Source organism: Rosa rugosa, chromosome 3, assembly GCF_958449725.1.
Source record: "Rosa rugosa chromosome 3, drRosRugo1.1, whole genome shotgun sequence".
NCBI classification, from domain to species: Eukaryota; Viridiplantae; Streptophyta; class Magnoliopsida; order Rosales; family Rosaceae; genus Rosa; species Rosa rugosa.
The window spans coordinates 10233867-10255920 of NC_084822.1; the positions used below are offsets into that span (position 1 = coordinate 10233867).

At 41.3% G+C, this 22054-nt stretch overlaps 3 protein-coding genes and 1 long non-coding RNA gene across 7 annotated transcripts; 3 read left to right on the plus strand and 1 right to left on the minus strand.

Moving 5' to 3' along the window:
- The first annotated feature begins 3471 nt into the window (after nt 1–3471).
- LOC133738408 (putative DUF21 domain-containing protein At1g03270) lies at nt 3472–16228 on the plus strand. 4 transcript variants are annotated; one of them, XR_009860110.1, is made up of 7 exons: nt 3472–3802; nt 4031–4114; nt 4352–4423; nt 4754–4821; nt 5124–5170; nt 6162–6259; nt 15889–16228. XR_009860110.1 is itself a non-coding variant. In XM_062165945.1 (7 exons), exons 2-6 carry the CDS (start codon nt 3728–3730, stop codon nt 5167–5169), a joined length of 345 nt encoding a protein of 114 aa, XP_062021929.1. In that variant the 5' UTR covers nt 3472–3632; nt 3713–3727; the 3' UTR covers nt 5170; nt 6162–6486. The 4 variants fall into 4 exon arrangements, 2 of the variants coding, with proteins under 2 accessions (XP_062021929.1, XP_062021928.1); XR_009860109.1 differs by lacking the exon at nt 15889–16228 and adding an exon at nt 6361–6486; XM_062165945.1 differs by lacking the exon at nt 15889–16228 and having other exon boundaries at nt 3472–3632; nt 3713–3802; nt 6162–6486.
- LOC133740802 (uncharacterized) lies at nt 10967–13664 on the plus strand. The gene is made up of 2 exons (XM_062168745.1): nt 10967–12114; nt 12434–13664. The coding sequence occupies exons 1-2, from the start codon at nt 10983–10985 to the stop codon at nt 12460–12462; spliced, it is 1161 nt and encodes a 386-aa protein (XP_062024729.1). The 5' UTR covers nt 10967–10982; the 3' UTR covers nt 12463–13664.
- A 772-nt stretch (nt 16229–17000) lies between the features above and the next one.
- Nucleotides 17001–17927, minus strand: LOC133740295 (uncharacterized). Its single transcript, XR_009861104.1, has 2 exons — nt 17874–17927; nt 17001–17709 (listed from the first exon to the last, which is right to left on the minus strand). It is a non-coding gene; the product is annotated as an uncharacterized LOC133740295 (long non-coding RNA).
- A 1520-nt stretch (nt 17928–19447) lies between these two features.
- Nucleotides 19448–21932, plus strand: LOC133738407 (alpha-amylase-like). Its single transcript, XM_062165943.1, has 4 exons — nt 19448–19721; nt 19810–19939; nt 20649–21451; nt 21606–21932. The coding sequence occupies exons 1-4, from the start codon at nt 19635–19637 to the stop codon at nt 21861–21863; spliced, it is 1278 nt and encodes a 425-aa protein (XP_062021927.1). The 5' UTR covers nt 19448–19634; the 3' UTR covers nt 21864–21932.
- The last annotated feature ends 122 nt before the right edge of the window (nt 21933–22054 follow it).

Sequence of the window (22054 nt, forward strand, 5' to 3'; positions counted from 1 at the left end):
TCTTTTGTTTAACTTCCAAGCCACTCTATCCTGTCCAAAACACCTACTAAGTGGAATGGACAGAACCTGAGCTGCCACATGCGGTTCGAAGCACGCATGAACTGCAGCTTCATCCCACGTCCAAGTGTTCGTATTGATCAGATCAGCTACTCGCTCAAAAACGGTATCTGAAGGCTTGACTAAGGCATGATGGGAGACTGATGGTATCCAGTCTTGGTCCCAGATACTGACTGACATCCCATTACCAATCCGCCACGATAATCCAGCCTGGAGAACCGGCCGAGCCTCCATGATGCTCCTCCAGGAATACGAGGGACGCTCGCCCATGTCTGCAGAGAGAAAAGTACCATGAGGATAATATACTGCTTTGAAAACCCGGGCCACAAGGGAATTTGGCTGAGTAAGCAAGCGCCAACCCTGTTTAGCTAGCATAGAAAGGTTGTGGGCATGAAGATGTTTGAACCCCATTCCACCTTGTTCTTTTGGAAGACACATGCGCTCCCAAGATCTCCAATGAATTTTTCGTTTTTCATCAGTGCTTCCCCAAAAGAATTGACAACAGAGCTGTTGCAACCTTGATAAGCAATTCCCTACCCCCAACACTGAGGATCTTTGTCCGCCAGCTAATCAGCTTCTTTGTAAGTCGCTCCCTTAAAAATTCAAAGATAGCCTTCTTATTGTGTCCAACATGTATGGGTAGCCCGAGGTACAAGCCATGCTCTTTAACGCATTCCACACCCAAAATGTCAGTTAACTCATTTCTCTTATGCAAACTAACATTCCCACTGAAAACGACACTGGATTTCTGTAAGTTTATGTACTGCCCCGAAGCCTTGGCATACACAGCCAGAATATTCTTGAAAGCGCGACATTCACCTACTGAAGCTTCGCCGAACAGAAAGCTATCATTCGCAAATAGTAAATGATGTAAAGTGGGAGCCATGGGAGACATGGTAAGCCCTTTAACAATTCCACTCTGCACAGAAGAAGAAATCAGGGCCGAAAGTCCCTCTGCACAAAGAATGAACAAGTACGGAGAGAGTGGATCCCCTTGCCGAATACCCCGATAAGGTAGGATGAAGCCTGTAAGAGAGCCATTAATCAAAACAGAGTAGCTAACTGATTTAACTGTGGCCATTACAATCTGAACCCAATTCGGACTGAAGCCTAACTTGAGCAGGACTGCCTCCAAATAACGCCATTCTAGCCGATCATAGGCTTTAGAGATATCAAGCTTTAGAGAAAAGAAACCATCAGCCTGTCTGCGTAGTTTCTTCATAAAATGAGCAATTTCGGTAGCTATCAAAGTATTATCAGAAATCAGTCTATCGGGCACGAAAGCACTCTGCAGTGGGGAGATGATGCGAGGAAGCAAGCTCTTTAATCGATTTGCCAGGACCTTAGAGGCAACTTTGTATACCACATTACATAACGCAATAGGTCGCAAATCAGACACTTGCTTAGGTTCTTTGACCTTGGGGATCAACGTGAGATGAGTGAAGTTAGACTCCTGGGATATCTGCCCTGTACAAAGAATCTCCCGCACAGCCATACAAACATCATGTTCAACAATACTCCAGAATCTTTGAAAGAAACAAGGAGACATACCGTCTGGCCCTGGAGACTTGGATGGATGCATTTGAAACAAAGCTTTCTTGATCTCCGCATCGGAGTAGGGTGCATTGAGCTCGCTATTCATTGAGGATGAAACCTTAGGTTGTAAACAAGCAATAACCGTTTCTAAAGCATCTGGTTCAGAAACACCTGCCTGGAAGATGGATTCAAAATACTTGATGATAAGTTCGTTCACCTCTTCTGGATTGGAAGTCCACTGCCCTGCAGAATAAGTCAAACCCTTGACTCGGTTCCGACATCTTCTATTCGAAGCTCTGCGATGGAAAAAAGCCGTATTACGGTCTCCATCTTTCCACCATAGAATCCTTGACCTCTGCCTCCAGTATGTCTCATTAGCAGACAGTAATTCGTTCAATCGAATTTGAAGAGTTTTTTGTATTTCATAATGCTGCGGTTCAAAACTCTGTTTCATCAAAGCGTCAAGCTTATCCTGGATGAGCCGCATCTCAGTTTGTCTTTGTTGAAAAACCCCAGTATGCCATCTAGAGAGCAAACGACCAGTCTGTTTAATTTTCAAACCAACCTGTGACATTGGCTCCCCGACAGTTGGTAACATCCATCCTTGTTGAATAATCTTCGGGCACTCAGAATGCTGTAGCCACATCTCCTCAAACCGGAATTGCTTGGGGGTGCGATTTCTAATAACTGGTTGAGGAGAAACTTCAATAACCAACGGACAATGATTCGATCTACTAAGAGGAAGTGTAATGCATCAGGAGAAAGGATAAAGCTCCCGCCATTGGACAGTTTGGCAGGCACGGTCAAGCCGTTCTTTGGTAAAATGATTAGACCACGTGAACCGAGATCCAACGAACCCTATATCCAACAACTCGCACTCGACCAGCGCTTGATGAAAACGACGCATCTGTGCAGCACAACGGGGAGACCCCCCGATTTATCGGCATGACTGAGTACCTCATTAAAATCCCTGGCTACTAGCCATGGTAAACGACTCTGAGCCGCTAGGGTGCGCAATAAGTTCCAAGTGATATTCTGATTCGCTGTTGTCGCTACACCGTAGATGCCGGTGAAGCAAAATACGCCCGCAGACCCTACAACTCCAACTTCCGCATCAATATGATTAACAGAATAGTGTCGGAGACGAACATGAACTTCCTTGCTCCAAAACAAAGCTAAACCACGGCAATCATCCTCCTTTGGTACACAAATGACACCGTCGAAGCCAATACGACGTCGAACTGTTGTTAAAAGATCTGGAGACGCTAGGGTTTCAGAGAGAAAAACGAGACTAGGGTTTATTTGACGGACAATGTTAACTAGTGCATCTTGGGTTTCCACATTGTTCAGACCTCGGCAATTCCAAGCTAGAATTTTGAAGGCCTGCATGGAGAGCTAGAACTGGAGTAGTAGCCGTCGGCGGCCTAGGGTTTGCTAGGGCAAGAGAGAGAGGCTCTCCTAGAGTTGATGACACATTGATGCCAAATACTAATAAATTTACAATGTTGAGTCAAAAGTTTTTTTTTTTTTTTTTTTGACTTTGTCAAAAGGACCCAAAGGCTTCGTAGGCCCAAGATAAACTCCTTCAGCGCATGTGAAATGCTCCAACTGTGCATTGCAGCGGCCACTTTAGTAGGCTGCAATGAACCAAAACTATTGTAGACCAAAGTGGGCCCAATGACGCGGCCTCTTCTCCTCCACAGAAAGCGGCGAAATTTTGTTGACTGCTATCATTCTGTTAACTGTAAATCCGGTGCCGTTATAGTAAAAGGTTGAGGGGTTTCTGTTAACACAGTCCAAGTTTGCTTTGCTGCCATTTGTGGATGCATGTCAATGTCATCTTCTTCGAAACAAAGCATCAGTTCGATCTGCTTCTGCTGTAAATTTAGGATTTCGGATTTGGAAAGTGCTTATCTGAATTCATATTGGATTTTATTTTAATTTTTATTTTTCAGGCCTTTCGTTTATACCTTGATGAAATCTTTCACCCTGTTGTTGCCGTTTTTCTGTCTGTAACATTTGTTCTAATCTTCAGAGAGGTATGTTGCCTACTCGTAAGCTCATTGAAATGCAATGGGATGTTGGGATTGCGATTGACTTGTGACTTGCCATTCACAAGCTATATGCTCAAGATATGTATGGGCTTTCTGTTGGCTTTGTTCGCATTCTGATGATCATCTGCTATCCAATCGCCTACCCAATTGGAAAAGTAATGCTCATAGCCTTGCACTAGCACTAGCTAGACCTCAGTTTCTGCTTTATTAATTTGATTTTGGTTATTGGACATTTAAGTATTGTACCTAGTCACCTACACTCAAATTCTGTATTTGCACTCATAATTATGTTTCTTTATCACTAAAATTAGAGTAAGCAGTGTATTCATCTAGGCTCTAGGGTTTCAGATTATAATACTATTTCTTTAAATTTATGGTTTCAGGTTCTTGATCTTGTACTTGGACATGGAGATGATTTGTTCAGGCGAGCACAGTCGAAAGCCCTCGTCTCTATTCACGACCCTGAGGTGAGCAATTTAAATTGACAGTTTGGATGGCATACCACCACTTGCAATTTCCCATATTTTGTTCATATTTCTAATTTCTTTTGGTGAAGAAAAATGTTTATGTAAATAATCTATGACTAGTTGTTCGGGTTGAATGTGACTTCTGATTAATGAGTGGCTGCTGAAAATGCCGGAACAGTTATGCTGGTTCTCATGGTTTCCTATTCTTCCTTGACATACTATTTCTGTCCATTGTAGGTTGGAAAGGGAGTTGAACTAACACATGATAAGGCAATGATTATCAATGGAGTGCTAGATTTAACTGTAAAGGTGCCTAATGATTTTAAACAAGTGTTCTATACTTGAGTGATTATAAATTCTTTATTGCATCTTCCATATTTATATTGGGTTTTCCATGCCAGTGGTCCTTAGTATTATCCTATCAACCTTTTGGTTTCTTTCATGGTCAAGTGCATTCACGGTGTACTTTGTTTGTTTCTGATATTGCTTTGAATATATTTTAATGCTAGTTTCCAAGGTACTTTAGTTTTGCTTACATGTTTCAGTTATCTTCATGCATGCAATTTTAAGCATTGAGATAAACTCTCTTTAATCTGTGATCAAAGTGTTCCTAATAATAAAGCATCTTTCAATTTACAGACTGTCGAGGAGGCTATGACACCTATTGAATCAAGAATGTGCTTGGATGTTGATTCAAAGTTAGACTGGTACGTCTTTCGTTGGCCTTGTTTGGTTTTAATATATGCTGGAAGTGATCTAGTTTTATTCCTTCCACTAATAAGGACATTTCTTGATCCTTACTTTCTGCTATATTTGCTGTTTATTGAGCAAAGTATAGTAGAAAGTTAAGAAATGAGAAGGAATTGTTATGTTCATATGGTAGCAATTTAGATGTGTCTTTCTCTCCTGCTATATAGGGAAAAGACTTTATAAGAGTGGTATAAATGCATACGTACTCTTCTTTTTATTCAGGGCTTAACACATTAACATAATTTTTTTTCTAATGCAGGGAAGCAATTGGGAAAATTCTTGCATGTGTTAGAATGTGTTGCTGAGGTCAGTTTGCTTTGAACTGGGATTCGTTTAATATGGGAAAATATTACTTCTTGTAATTACAATTGTTGCTGTTGTGCTAGCATAGATGCAAATTTCTCAAATTCTAAGCTTGCTCCAATCTGAATTATATATGTAGACAATATCATGCTATTGTCTTAAATGCCTTTCTCATCAAATAATTTAATTGACTTCATAGGAAAGAATGTTAAAATGCAATTAGAAACTCATTTGTTCAGACGACCATACATGTTATTTAGGGGGTTAAGGTCAACATGTCTTTTAGCTTAATACTTTTTTGATCTGGTTTTGATATCAGATTATGTTGTACTGGAAATCAAGTTGTTAGTTCTTAATTCTTTCAATTGCTTCCAGCAATGCACTTCTGTATTTCATCATGCACTTCTGAACAGTAAGGAATGTGATTACGGAAACTGCTCTTCTATACTCTCCCTTCTCAGGAATATAGAGAAGCAAATGTGAGAATATGTTAATTAGTTTTTCTGTTTCACCTGAGTTATGTACCAATTGTTGAACCAATCAAACTAATAGTAATATGGTGTGCAACAGAATTGGTATATGATAGGAAGAGAGAAGACCATTATAGTAGTGGTGATTAATTGAAATAAAAATTGCTAAGCTGTGTCCAATTTTTATGTATGATACGTTGGTGATCGATCTCTTATTTAGGAGGATTGTTGGGTTGGGTGTGTCTAATTTAGGCCCTATGTGCATTTCTAATTGAAGATGTTGAGGGGCTCTAGTCTAGCTTACTGATTCTCTGATTTTGAGTGGATGCCTAGAATTAATCACCTTGATGATCATTTGTACAATTGCTTTCCTGGTAGGACTGGTCATAAAAGAGATTTTGGCTTCGTCCTATCAGACTGAAGGACGCCTACAGTTCTTCTCTTTGTGTGATTTATGAAGGGGGAGTATGTGGTTTCCTTTATCCGCCCATAGCTAAAAGCCTGGCATATTTGTAATCTTGCAGCTTGTAGGAAAGGGTGCTTTAGCTGAAGGAGACAAGATCACCTTAGAAACTGCAAAGCTGTTGAGAGAGAATTCTCTCGCGCAGGATGCATTTACTCCGTAAGTTCCTAATCTAATCTTTTCTTTGATCCATATCTACTTTTCATTTTGATTGGGACTGGCAGTCACTAATGATCATTTACCTGTTGTAAGGGTGACAGATATGATAAATTCTGCCCTTTCTACAAGTCTGTTTGGATGATGCGGAATATCATCCATTTCTTTAATTTAGCAAATCAGATGAACTATTCTGTTCAAATCCTTTCTTATATGACCTACCATTATTATTGAAGTTTGACATATATTACCAGCAATTAATTTGGCATATTGCCATCAATTATTGTTTTCTGGCAATTATTGTTTTTTGCCTGTTGTTCTCTTCTTTTTCACTTTCTTTTTGCTGTCTCTTCTTTTCCTTCTTTTCCGTTTCTTTGTCTTTCTCCTTTATCCTTTTTGTTGTTCCCCTTTTACCTTTTGTTGTCTTCTTTTTCCCTTCCCTTCCGTATATATGTTTTCTCCTTCTTGTAAAAGATCATCAATTGAATATATCAAAAAGAAGAAAAGCTTGCTCCATCAGATGTTTTTTCTACATGGTATCAGAGCAGGAACATAGTATCCTATTTTCTGCTTCTTCCTTCTCTTCTTGTGGATTGTATTTGTACATACCTCCAATAATATGGAGTATTTACTACGTCACCAAGCATAAGTAACACCCACTTTGGGACATCCACAAGACATGGCAAGGCCCAACCGAGACATGCATCGTGTAGCCCTATGTTCAGGCTACGCGGCGGTATCCGGAAGTCGCAAATCCGCCACCGGGAAGCCACCTTCCCGCCCTTGCCAAGATGCCTCCACAACATGGCTTTCTACATGTTAAATAGACTAGAAATATGTGGAAACTTGTCCCACATCGAAGAATAAGTAGAGGAAAGGCATTCCTTCATCTATAAAAGGAATGCCTCCTCCCACAACTCAAGACATTCATTACATCTCTTGTAATCTTGTTAGGCCGCAAGGCTCGACACACTAGTATAGCTTTCAAGTGGACGTAGTCTCCCGCTCATGCGGAGGCGAACCACTATACATCTTGTGTCAACTCTCTCTCTCTCTCTCTCTCTTTATTTATAGCTAACTAGAGATCCCCACGGATCACTAACGTTAACATTGGCGCCGTCTGTGGGAAGCCAACACATTGGCTTCGTCACCTACCGTGAGCTAAGTCTGCTTAGCGGAGCTTGAAGAAATTCCTTCCTTCTTTGAGTTTATGTTTGAATTAATGTTTCTTGGCGGCAACTAGAGCAGAGTGTGCAAAAATTTGCACTTTGAGGGCCGGTCAACACCAGTTCCGCCGGACAACACGTGGTCAACGCCCAAAGAGTGGTCAAAACTTGCAGAAACGGCTCAAAACACCAACATACGGGCCGGTCAACGTCTGGTCAGCGCCTGGCGGAGGCGGTCAACGCCCATCAGGGGCCGGTCAACGTTGAGGGAGGAAAAAGTCAACGCTGAACCTCCACAAAAAAAAAAAAAACAAAATTCTGGGCGGCAAAAACTTCTCTGGGCACCCCTCCCTGTTTTCCCGCCAGTTCCTATGTCTTCGTCAAATCTCCAGTTCCGCCGACTTCAGGCTTCCGCCGGACACCAGTGTTCCGCCGAACAGCTCCGCCCAATTCCCCCGCTCACTACAACTCTGGAATTCCTCCGCCCGGTCTGCTCCCCCGAGCCTCAACTTCGCCGGACTTGTTCCGCCGTACTCGGTCAGCGGATTCGCTCCGCCCAACTTTGCCGGACTCGTGCTGCAGCCCCCGCTTGCTCGCTGCCACCCACGCAGCTCCGCCGAGTTTCACCGGCATCCTCCGCTAAGCCACAACAGTCCGCCAGGGGACCTCGCCGGCATCGTCCTCCGCCGAGCTCCTGTTTCCCTCCACTCCGGGCTTTCTGCGACGTTCGCCGAACTCCAGGATTGCTTCTCGGCTCCGCCGAACTAGCTTCGACGTTCCACTGTTCGCCGCTGAGATTTTCCTCCGCCGAGATTCTCCGCTACATTCCTCCGCTGGGCTACTCCGCCGGCGAACACTTCCGCTAGCCAAACTGCTTCTCCAACCATCGCCGCTGCACTGCCGGAACTCCACCGCCTAACTTGGCTCCATCCACCGCCTGCAGCTGCCCGCCCAACTTGGCTTCACTTCGCCGAAATCAAAGTGCCGCTCCGCCGGACTTCGAACTCAGTTCCGCCAGCAGAGGCATCCTCCGCCACCGACATCTTCCGCCAAGATCTCCCAGCGGCAAAACCACCGCCCAACTTCCCCGCCCAACACCACCTCTAGCTCCATCCTCCGCCGAGCTCCAGTCCTCCGCCGACCTCCAAGTGCTATCTTCGATCATAATAAGGCACCGCTGGGCGCCATGACGCCTCTACTGGCCCTCAATTGGTCAGTAGTATCTGGGCAGCTCTCTCTCTCTACGGCAAGCTAAGTTCTCCCCCTCCCCCACATCCAACCTTCTCCTTACTCTTAAAGCACCACGTGCTTCTGCTGTCCCTCATTATTGGTGGCCACGAACACTTACTGCATGGGACACCTGTCCACACACACACTTTACATATATCTCTGCTTATGTTATTGACTTTATATGTGGTGAACGTGCTAGAAGCAATATATGCATGCCTGCCATGCATGACTCTACATTTTGGTTTCTGTGATGCCAACAGCATGTTCATTCATGCTTTGTTACATGCGGACGTCCTGTCTAGTGCCTCTTATTTTGTTGCCATCCTTCGATTGCTATCGGTCCACTAATTGAGCTCATGCTTATAAACATACATCTTATGGGCAGGAACATGTACACACTTATATTATAGGCGGCTACACGCATATATCAAAATAATTTTACCGCCATGGATCTTTTCCATCGTTGCACATAATGGGTTTCATTCCCCACAATTTTGACACTCCAAGTGGATGTATATGCAAATTATTTATGTTGATTTTACAAATCCGCATATTAATCTTCTATTTTTGCAAGGCAATTCAATTGACGGACATTATCGGCGTACTTTATCCGCCACAAGGACATGCTCGGTCAAACTCCGCTAGCCTCCAAATCGGCATAAGATAAGTCATTATATCCTATCTCTTACGCTCTTGCAAAATTTGAGCTACCGCCGATGCCATGACTATACATGTCTCCATGACCCTTACGCATGCCTACGACATGTTCTTTGCCATGTCTATACATGCTTGCTCTGTGTGTGTGTCATTTTTTCGTGCAAATACATACTGTACACATCCACGGTCTACGACCTAAACCGCCAAGCGGTCAGGCAACGCCTCATAATAGCCATTGATCCGGCAGCAAAGGGACTAGTTAACACAGCCTACGGCAGCCATTGATCCGGCAGTTAACCCCGACGCTTGGGTACCAAAGATTGGGATCGCTTCCCAACACCCTCTGCTCCGTGCAGCTCCCCCTCAACAAACATGGCTGGGGAGTCGGGGACTCTCTAGCGGGGCCTAGCAGGGGCCCATCCCATTGAGCTTCCGCTCACGAGCTTCCCGCTCATGCCTTCCCGGCACCCCATTGAGCTTCCGCTCACGAGCTTCCCGCTCATGCCTTCCCGGCACCCCATTGAGCTTCCGCTCACGAGCTTCCCGCTCATGCCTTCCCGGCGCCCCATTGAGCTTCCGCTCACGAGCTTCCCGCTCACGCCTTCCCGGCATTCTACTCGACACACCACACGTTAATGGAACATGGAATTCTTCTACCATTTGTCGCTCCCGACAAATTGAATTCTTTTCGCGTTCCATTAATACGAGCCACAACCAAACCAACACAAGCGTTCACATACTCATCATTTACACGCTACAAAACGCTTACCTTCGCAGCGCTCATACAACTTACATTTATCATATGCAATCCATATGCTCACAAGGCCATACGCGCTCTCGAGATTATACGTCATAATCGATCGTCCTCGACGCCATTCGCGTGTATACATCAACATGTATCACGCACCTCATACGTTTATATATCCCAACGCATATCGATGCAACTCACATTTGTTGCTCCATGCAACGAGCATTCTACGTATGCCTGCTTTTTGTTTTTATTATGCAGGTTAACGAGTCCCTTCTTGCTTACGGAGTTCGGGGACTTGTAGGGGCTCCGTACCGCCCGGTTACTTATGCTTGATGACTTCATGATTTGAACTCCCCAACCAAGAAGCTCCTCTTACTTGGGGACTTCGGGGACTTGTACATACCTCCAATAATATGGAGTATTTACTACGTCACCAAGCATAAGTAACACCCACTTTGGGACATTCACAAGACATGGCAAGGCCCAACCGAGACATGCATCGTGTAGCCCTATGTTCAGGCTACGCGGTGGTATCCGGAAGTCGCAAATCCGCCACCGGGAAGCCACCTTCCCGCCCTTGCCAAGATGCCTCCACAACATGGCTTTCTACATGTTAAATAGACTAGAAATATGTGGAAACTTGTCCCACATCGAAGAATAAGTAGAGGAAAGGCATTCCTTCATCTATAAAAGGAATGCCTCCTCCCACAACTCAAGACATTCATTACATCTCTTGTAATCTTGTTAGGCCGCAAGGCTCGACACACTAGTATAGCTTTCAAGTGGACGTAGTCTCCCGCTCATGCGGAGGCGAACCACTATACATCTTGTGTCAACTCTCTCTCTCTCTCTCTTTATTTATAGCTAACTAGAGATCCCCACGGATCACTAAAGTTAACAGTATTCCTTCTTCAAGCTATAGATGGCTGGAGAAACTTCTTCTGGTACTGATGACGTTAATCCCTTCAGTATCAATTCCAATCCAAACATGTCAAGTGTTTATGAAGTTGAGGGTAATCCCAATCAACGTTTGAGTTCAGTTTTATTAACTGAATACAATTATCTTCCCTGGTCTAGAGCTGTCACTTTGGCACTTGGAGGAAGATCAAAGCTTGGATATGTCAATGGAGTTATACCAATGGCTGACATCAACTCCACCACTTATGATGCTTGGCTTTGCAAAGATCAACTCGTCAGGTCTTGGTTGCTCAACTCCATGGATCCCAAGATTGCTGAAATTTTTAGCTACTCAGAATCATCCATGCACCTGTGGAAGCATGTCAAAGAGATGTATGGAAACCAAAACAACTCTGCTCGTGTTTTTCAACTCAAGAAAGATATTGCTAGTCTCCAACAAGAGGAGAAGTCTTTTGTTCAATATCTTGGAAGCCTAACAAGTATGTGGAATGAGTTAGATGTATATCGACCTCACACCACAGATGCTAATGTCCTATTGAAGAGGGCTGAAGAAGACAAGATTTTTCAGCTTCTCGCTAATCTAGGCTCAGAATATGAAGACTTGAGAAGCCACATCCTTATGAACTCTGAGCTGCCTTCCTTCAAAAGTGTGTGTGGCACCGTTCAAAGAGAAGAACTTCGAAGGAAAGTGATGAACTTGGACGTCAAGACCAATATTGCAGATTCAAGGGCATATGCTTCAAATCATAAGCAAGCTGATGATAGAGTCTACAAGGGTAAGCGTCCAGACTTGAAATGCAACCACTGCAGTGGCATTGGTCACACAAAGGATAGGTGCTGGATACTTCATCCAGAATTGAAGCCAAAGTTTTCGAAGGAAAACAAAAGCATCTTAAAAAACTGGAGTACCAATACTCACAAGGCCAACCTCTCTTCCTCTTCCACCTCAGATGGGATGTTAGATTTCACTTCAAATCCAACTTCACTCATAAATGAGTTTGCTGTTTACCTTCAACAAAAGCAGAAGAAGACAGAGGATACAAGTGCAACTGGAGCTGAAAATCACACTGCCTTACTGGGCAAATTTGCAGGCTTTCTTGCTGAAACTGACAATGTGAATCAAAGTGATATTCCAGGTATTTTGAAAGTCTTTGACACTGCACTTAATATAGGTCTTGAGCATGATTATTGGATTATAGATTCTGGAGCCACAGATCACATGACAAACAAACGTACAAACTTGCATGATTTTAAAAAATTGTCTTCTCAAGTATCTGTTGCTAACGGTAAAGGTGCTTCTGTTTAGGAAAAGGAAAAATAAAATTGTTTTCAAACCACATTAAGTCTGAAGCCTTGTATATTCCTTCCTTTCCTTTTCAATTGTTATCTGTTGGACGGATCACAAACACTCTAAACTGTCTAGCCATTTTTTCTCCTCAAAATGTGATTTTTCAGGACATCATTACTCAGAGGACGATTGGTGAAGGTTTTTTTTTCGAATGGACTTTATTACTTATCTAAGAAGTCCAAGGTCTTTCAAGCTAGTTCGAGTATTGCTCAAGATCACCATCTTTGGCATCAACGCTTAGCTCACCCTTCAGAGAAAGTGTTATCTATTTTGTTTCCAAGTTTGAACTATGACAGCTATCATTGTGAAGTGTGTCAACTATCCAAATTTGCTAGATTACCTTTTAATTCCTCTATGTCAAGAGCTAATAATCCATTCGAAATCATACACTCAGATATTTGGGGTCCTATTCTAGAATCCTTTGATGGGTATCGATATTTTGTAATATTTGTGGATGATTTTACAAGGATTACTTGGTTGTATCTTTTGAAATACAAGAGTGAAGTTGTTAATGTGTTCAAAAATTTCCACAGTCTTGTTAACACTCAATTTTCATCAAAAATCCAAGTTTTAAGATCTGATAATGGCTCCGAATATATGTCTCATAATATGTCTCAATTCTTAAGCTCAAATGGCATTGTGCATCAAACAAGTTGTGTTGGCACACCACAACAAAATGGGATTGCAGAAAGAAAAAATAGAGATTTACTTGAGAAAACTAGATCCATAATGTTTCATGCAAATGTACCAAAGAAGTTCTGGTCACAAGGAGTGCTCACTGCAACTTATCTCATCAACAGATTGCCAAGTCGAGTATTGAATTCCAAGTCGCCATATGAAGTTCTAAAAGGCAGAAAAATTGACTTATCTCACTTAAGAGTGTTTGGTTGTGTTTGCTATGTTCACATTCAAAATATTCATCGAGACAAGCTTGATCCTAGAGCGGCAAGATGCATCTTTCTGGGGTATTCAACTACACAAAAGGGGTATAAATGCTATAGTCCAGTAAGTAGAAGATTCATTGTATCAAGGGATGTGAAGTTTGATGAGTCTACTCTTTATTTCACAAGGAAACTCGATATTAATTGTCAGGGGGAGTCATTCCATGATTTATTTCCTCTTCCTAACCCAGCTATTGATATTGAAAGGTGCCCTATTGTGCCTGTTCCTACTCCTAATCATGAGCCCCATGATCATGAGTTAGAAAATCCTCATGAACAAGAAGAACCACATGTTCTGAATGAGCAGCATGAGCCTATCCCTCAAGTGCCTCCTCGAAGGAATCTAACTCGAGAAAGAAATCCTCCTGCAAGGTTTCGTGACTATGTTGCCCACACATCCAAGTATCCCATGACTGATTTTATCAACTACCAGAAGCTGTCACATGCACATTCTGCCTATCTTGGTGCACTTGATAATGCTTATGAACCTCAAAGTTTTCAAGAAGTTAGTCAACATGAAGTTTGGAAACAAGCCATGGATGAAGAGCTCCAAGCTCTTAATGACAATGAAACTTGGAGTGTTGTCAAGCTTCCTAAAGGAAAGAAAGCAGTGGGAAGTAGATGGATTTACAAAAACAAGTTCCATTCTGATGGAACCATTGAGCGACACAAGGCTCGATTAGTTGCTCGAGGATTTACACAAACCTATGGAGTGGATTACAAAGAAACATTTGCTCCAGTTGCAAAAATGAATACTGTTCGGGTATTGCTGTCTCTGGCTGTTAACCAGGCTTGGTCATTACACCAAATGGATGTCAAAAATGCATTTTTACATGGAGAGCTCGAAGAGGAAGTGTACATGAAACTTCCACCTGGTCATCCCCAATCCCATGATCCTGAACGGGTGTGCAAGCTTCACAAAGCCATTTATGGCTTAAAGCAGTCTCCACGAGCCTGGTATGCTAAACTCAGTTTTGTCCTTGAAGAAGTTGGATTTCACAGAAGCAATGCTGATTCTTCACTCTTTGTTCGACATGGAACTCATGGAAAACTTGTTGTTCTCATTTATGTTGATGATTTGATCATCACTGGTGATAGTGCAGATGAGATTACGTCTCTTAAACAAGCACTTCAAACCAAGTTTGCTATAAAGGATCTTGGCTCTCTCAAATACTTTCTCGGTATCGAGATGGCTTCTGCTCACAAAGGACTTTTCCTAAACCAAAGGAAATATGTGCTTGATCTTCTGCAAGAAGCAAAACTCATGGAGTGCAAACCAGCCCATACTCCTCTTGATAGTAAGCTTCAATTGGATATCAAGAGTGAATCTCTTCTAAACTTGAGTTACTACCAAAGGTTAGTTGGAAAACTCATTTACCTCACCATTACTCGGCCTGATATCTCCTATTCCGTGAGCATTGTTAGTCAATTTATGCATGCTCCTACTATTGCTCACTTGAACATTGTCAAGCGCATCCTTAGATATCTTAAGGGTTCAGTTGGAAGAGGCATCATGCTAAAAAACAATGGTAATACAAACATCATGGGATATGCTGATGCTGACTGGGCAGGGAATGCTCTTGATCGAAAAAGCACAACTGGTTTTTGTACTTTTGTTGGTGGCAATCTTGTAACATGGAGGAGTAAGAAACAAAGTGTAATTGCTAGATCAAGTGCTGAGGCTGAATATCGAGCCATGGCTTCTGCTGCTTGTGAATTGATTTGGCTGAAGGGTCTCCTTTCCGACTTAGGATTCTCCAGTAATCAACCTATGTCACTTTTCTGTGATAACCAAGCTGCAATGCACATTGCCTCAAATCCTGTGTTTCATGAGCGTACTAAACACATTGAGGTTGATTGTCACTTTATCAGAGCTCAAGTTCAGTCCAAAGTGATTGAAACTCATTACACCAACAGCAAGGATCAGTTGGCCGACATTTTTACTAAATCTCTTCCTGCGGCTCATTTTCAGATGATTCTTAGCAAGCTTGGTTCAATCAACCCTCTTGACCCAGCTTGAGGGGGAGTATTGAAGTTTGACATATATTACCAGCAATTAATTTGGCATATTGCCATCAATTATTGTTTTCTGGCAATTATTGTTTTTTGCCTGTTGTTCTCTTCTTTTTCACTTTCTTTTTGCTGTCTCTTCTTTTCCTTCTTTTCCGTTTCTTTGTCTTTCTCCTTTATCCTTTTTGTTGTTCCCCTTTTACCTTTTGTTGTCTTCTTTTTCCCTTCCCTTCTGTATATATGTTTTCTCCTTCTTGTAAAAGATCATCAATTGAATATATCAAAAAGAAGAAAAGCTTGCTCCATCAGATGTTTTTTCTACAATTATGTTTGAAGAATTCATGTCTATTTAGGTTGAAGCATTTTAGGGCAAGGAAAACAGATAATATTGTCTTTCCTGGTCTTAGATGTTTAATTAGATAAGTGAAGGTATCAATGTCTACAAGCTGTAGAGAGAGCAGCTGATATGGATGATCAAAACATCAATTATAGAATAATTGAGCACCGTATGGGAGATCTCTTTTACCGTCTAATGTAAGTGACATCATAATGCTGAACATTTTAATATTTTATGGTAATCACGTCTTTAATCCCTTACTGGTGATACGCAGGTCTAAAAATTTGAGGAACCTGCTGAAGGCGAACAAGCTCTTGTGGCAAAATTTAAGAGGCTACACGATTACTTGACGATTTGAGGATGTAACTCGATGATTGGACTTAGACATTTTCTAGATGGTTCTAGTTGCTGTTATAAATTGCATGGTGATGACAGTTGGAGTTACTGTGGTTTTTGTTGTGCATGAAAGAAGGCAGCGTTAGGTTTTTGTGACGCCATTTTTGCTTTACTTTTGTGGCGGTTGCTCTAGTTTGGATGTGTAGTTACAATGATTGTATTCATGTCACTCCCTTCAGGTTTTTACCCAGAATAAGAGACTAGATGTATTTAAGCAATACGGCATTCAAGATTTTTTCATTTTTGATGATTCTTATTTGCCTCTATATCTTCGTCTTCGACAGAAAAATTAACAGTTAAACTGAGGGAAAAACCAAAAAATAAGGAATTTCACAGAACTTGACCTGCATTCCAACAAATTGTAGCCAACTTTGAAAACAAGTATACCGTGGGTATCAAATTGATGTTCAGGAAATCAGTTGATTTTTGGGTATGGGTTGTTGGATGAGCCATTTGTGAAATTAGCTCAAAATAAAAGAAAAATGTCGAAGTTGCACTATTTGAGAGTACTCTTAGATTTGATAAGCAAAAGCGCCCACGCTATTGCCGCGGAGTTGTTGTTAACAATTTTGTATGTACGGCTCTGGATGAGTTTCATTCAATCAGTTGAAACATAACAATAAGCTGAATGCGACTCACTTGTCATACAATCAGTGGAGGGAATCACTGCAAGTGGCCTAGTGGTTATTGCCTAGTTGGGTGTGCTCCCCAACCTAGGTTCGAACCCCGAAGCTGTCAAAGTGGCCAAACACTGTGCTGCAATGCACAGTTGGAGCATTTTACATGCGCCGAAAGGGTTTATCTTGGGTCTAGGAAGCCTTTGGATTCCCCTTAACAAAGTAAAAAAAAAGTCACTTGTCAAGATCAAGAGACTGGTCATAATGCTAACAAAAGGCATGTAGAAAACTAATGTATGGCACAGAGCAGCTAAGGGTATATGCACACAATGATTCTATTCTTGGGAAATGTTGTTCACTGCTTGAAGAAAAAGAACAATCAAATGGTCCACAGAATTAATTTGACAAAAAGTTAACCAATGTGAAATTGAAATCAGCATTACCACTTCAGGATCAAGCACCGTCACAATACAATCATTTCAAACTTGAGGTGCTTGCGTGTGTTGATAAACTACTATCTACTGCTAAACACCCAAAACTATCCAACAGAACAAATGGCCAGTAGCAGCACTAGTCAAAAATATGCAATGACCTAAGTAATTACAAATTCGTACAGGATGGAGCTTAATTAGACTCTGCTAATCCCATTCCAGATATGCTAGTATTGCTTATATCAAATGAACATTTTAAGCGGAAATCTCTTCGGTAGGGCATGGTGAATTGAATTCATCTGATACAACAGCAAACAATTATGCTCCACAGATGGTACTAGCAGTCAAAAATGTGAATTCCCATCAACATTCTGGGTCAGTAGGGCATCAACCAAAGATCTGAATACTAGCGATTCTAACAGAAGGTTTCGAATAAAACAGTCTTGTGTTTTCATGTCATGCCAGGAATGTCTTCAGTACTTGCTAGCTTTACAATTTTCCCTGTCTAGCAGTTGAGTTGGAGGCTCTTCCTCTTTTTGGACTTCATCAACATCTTTGGGGTTCAAGAAGCTCGGTTGGTTGGTTGAAGAAAGGAGTTGTGGCCCAGATCCTATCGGTAATCACAACCTGGTTCTGGCTCTCAGTAATATGCTGTATATCAAAGTAAAAAAAGATCAATATGTGAGTCTTAACTTCAAACTCTAAGAGCAACTTTTTGAATGAGATACATACTAAGACGATGAAGTTAAAGTAGAAGCTTCCACCATTCAAGTGTGACGATAAACCAACTTGTAAGAGAAAGGATAACTACAAACCTAACTAAAAAGCCTGTGAACCCTGCCATTGCTCCATGAACGGAACTTTGAGCAGCTGCGTCCAGTATACATTTAACCTAGAAAAAAATTGCATGTATTGACTAGCTTCTTAGGTGGAATACCTATTCTTAGTATTTTTCTTGTGTTATTTTACGAGTATTCCCATCCACCTAGCTAACAATTAACCTAGAATGAAATTCTGTAATGAAGAGAAAATATGCATCAATGTTTCTAGCTGCATATCTAAATGGAGATGATCATCACTTTTCTAAGTGGCTCGAACAAGAGGTGGTCTTTTCTAGTGTATTTTTTTTCTGCACTAATATCTTAATCTATTTAAAAGGTGGTCTTATCAAAACAAACATAGAAGTGCGCTGAACAGAAAGCAAAAAACTGAAAACAGACAAATGGTACCACAAATTTTAGGAAATATTGCAATCCTAAGAGAATCCCTTTCCATGACCTCATTAAGTAGATTAAGCAATAGAATGAGAGAGCAGTAGCTACAATATGTGTGTACTGTACAATGTGTGTACTGTGTACGCGCTACATACTCTGATATTATCTAACGAGTCAAAATGTAAACTTTTAAGAGCTCCCGGTGCAAAAGTTTCTTTTTTCAATTTCATTTTATTAGCAGCAGCAGTATAGAGCTAACTCCAAATTGGTAAAACAGAAAGTAAAGAACCCACAAGGCTACATGCAGAGCTTGATGAGATGATTCTGAATGCAAATATTGAATAGGGGATTTACTCACCCACTCAAGAGAAAGAGGGGAAAATTTACAATTACGTACACTAATTGAAAAGAAAAATTAGAACAAATTGTAAGAAGGATTAAACAAAGAAGCACCCACAAGGAAGTATAGAAACAGACAATAAAATGAAGCCAAATATAGAGTGTAGCTTACACTTGTACACATCTTGAATAGATGAAACCATTAGCATAACCTCTGTAGGACACATAAATCTTACCAAGTTTTCTATCTCCTGTCAGTCTAATTTTGTTCGATATCACTGATATAAACAATTTGGTTCCACTGAGAAAATATATGACTTCTGACAGCTACCACAATTTGTGCCTATCTACTGTTATAGAACCAGGCAGTTATTTGATTATCGTCGTCGGAGAAACTCAGGCACCACGTATACGTAATTCTAATGTTGTCGGATTTTGTAACAACCCAGACTAAAAAGAAGAGAAAGTTTTGATTGAGAGAGAGAGGAGCAGTATTGGAGACGCACTCGGCTATAGTAGCCAAGTCCGATGAAAACCCGCTCTCTTCCTCGATGCACATGCCTTCCTCCTTCTTCCTTTAAACGCCCCTCTGGTAACAACAGGAATAACAGTTTCATCTTTCCTGTCCTATGCGAGTTGACGGGGTCAATCTAACAGAAAACCTGACGGCATCTGTTGGTCTACAAATGTATTGGACTTCTCTTTTGGTAGACGAAGACAGTGTCAAGTTTTTCGTAGCGTTTACTGTAAGATGTTCCCTTTTTTTTTTTTTTTTTGGCAATTAACAAAAAGACGAAGACTTTCACCACCGACGAAGACTCGCACCAAAACTTGACTTGGAAAAATGAGCGTAATGGTTAGGCTGGAAAACATATCCTTGGAAATTAGAGGTGCCTGGTGATTGACGCAAATGGAAGCTGATTTTTCATTACTCCTCGAATCTCAGGTGTTGATTAGTTGCCAGAACCCTATATGGAATAAACTCAACACGAGAGGTTTGCTTCATCCCAAAGCAGGAGAGACATGAATTCACTAGAAGTTTCCCTCCTCTGTTTCCTACTCTCTATTATTTTCATACCCAACTTCACTGCTTCCCAAATCCTATTTCAGGTACTGATCAAAGAAGCACATCTCTCTCTCTCTCTCTCTCTCTCTCTCGGTTAACCTTTTTATTTTATTTTTTGGTTGGTGATCTCAGGGGTTCAATTGGGAATCAGCAAAGAAGGGGGGATGGTACAACATCTTGAAGCAGTCTGCAGCTGAACTAGCTTCTTCAGGAATTACACACGTTTGGCTTCCACCACCTTCTCATGCTATTTCAGATGAAGGTATATATATTTTGTTACTTTCCCAAAACTCTCTTTTGTACTTGATTTGTTACTGTTCTAAAGCCAGAATTTGATTAAGCTTGCTGAGCAAAATGATGATCTGATCAGAACTAGTACACAACGTCCGCTACAAGAGTCTATATTGTAAAATTTTGACTCTTGTATAGGATTTAAATAATGATATATGCAAGTTTGGTTTGATAGTAGTTTTGTAATAACATGAATGAGAAACTAGTTGGAAAACAGGCCTCTCTTCGGAAACTTCCCAAACATCCTTTTCAAGTTTTCCAATTTTAAGAACTGCATGTTGCAGATTTCATCTGTGAGCCATCTAGATACCTACACCATATATAGTTTATATGATGTTTCTTTAAAATTGGTAATTAAGTATATACATCAACCAGTAGGGACAATTGCATTTTTGATACCTGTATCTTGAATTCGCCTTTTTAATTTAGTCCACGTGTCTTAACACCCTGCGTCATTTAGCAATTGCTAGAATCTCTGTGTCAAAGTAACAAAAAAGTTTAACTTATGAAGTTCATAGCACTGACTAACATTGCAATCGGAAAACAGTTTTTTGCAGTTTTTGCATTCGAATTGTTAACCAAACCGGTTTGCTATTTTTCCTTTTAAGTGGACTTGTAAATATCTCCTTATTTTTGGTGTATGTTGATACAACTAGCTGAACTCTTAACTTTTTTTTAAGGATACATGCCTGGTAGGCTCTATGATCTCGCATCAAAATATGGAAGCCAAGATGAATTAAAGGCACTGGTAAAAACCTATCATGACAATGGGATACAGAGCATAGCAGATATTGTTATAAACCACAGATGTGCAGAGAAGAAAGATGAGAGAGGAATATGGTGCATTTTTGAAGGAGGAACGCCCGATGATCGCCTTGATTGGGGCCCGTCTCTTATTTGCAGCAACGACACAAAATATTCTGATGGCAAGGGCAACCCTGACACTGGAGCTGACTTTGGTGGTGCTCCTGACATTGATCACAAAAACACAAGGGTCCAGAATGAGCTCTCGGATTGGATGAATTGGTTGAAGACCGAAATTGGGTTCAGCGGATGGAGATTTGATTTTGTCAAGGGATATGCTCCAGAGTTCACCAAGTTGTATGTAGCAAACACAAAGCCTAGTTTCTCAGTAGGAGAGTTATGGAATTCCCTTGCTTATGAAAGTGATGGGAAACCTAAGTACAACCAGGACAACCATCGCAACGAGCTTGCTGGATGGATAGGGAATGCTGGAGGAGAGGTTACCGCATTTGATTTTACAACTAAAGGGATACTTCAAGCTGCTGTCCAAGGTGAACTGGGGAGGTTGAAGGACTCAAATGGAGGGCCTCCTGGATTGATTGGAATATCGCCACGCAATAGTGTGACTTTCATAGACAATCATGATACAGGTTCCACACAAAAGTTGTGGCCATTTCCATCAGATGAAGTCATTCAGGGATATGCTTACATTCTTACTCATCCAGGGATCCCATCGATAGTAAGTCCTTTTTTTTTATCTTAATTCGTCTTCTCACAAACTAAAGTGACATAGTCATGAGATCAGGTTGCTATAGCTCAAGTGAAAGTGCATGTTCATAGTTTTATCACTTGTGGTCCATTATTCTAATAATTTTTTGTACATCTTGCAACAGTTCTATGATCATTTCTTTGACTGGAGATTGAAAGAGCAGATCTCGAATCTCACTGCGATTAGGTCCAGGAATGGGATCAAACCCGACAGTGTGGTGCGTATCCTAGCAGCTGATCCAGATGTCTATGTAGCTTCCATAGATGACAAAATCATAATGAAGATTGGTATGCGATTTGATGTCAGCGAATTTGTACCTCCAACAACATTCAAAATTGCATCTTCTGGAATGAGCTATTGTGTTTGGGAGAAAACAGCATGAAGATCTTGTTTGTAAGCAATGAATTAATAAAGTAATGCAAAGGTAAAGCAAGCCTATAGCCTTATTGGAGCCGCGGGTTTTAGTTTAGAATAAACTAGGTAACTGGTCCCGCGCGATGCCGCGGGTTTGTTTGCTAGCTAAACTTTATATAGGTTTGTATAAATATTACAAAGGCGGAAATCCTAAGTAAA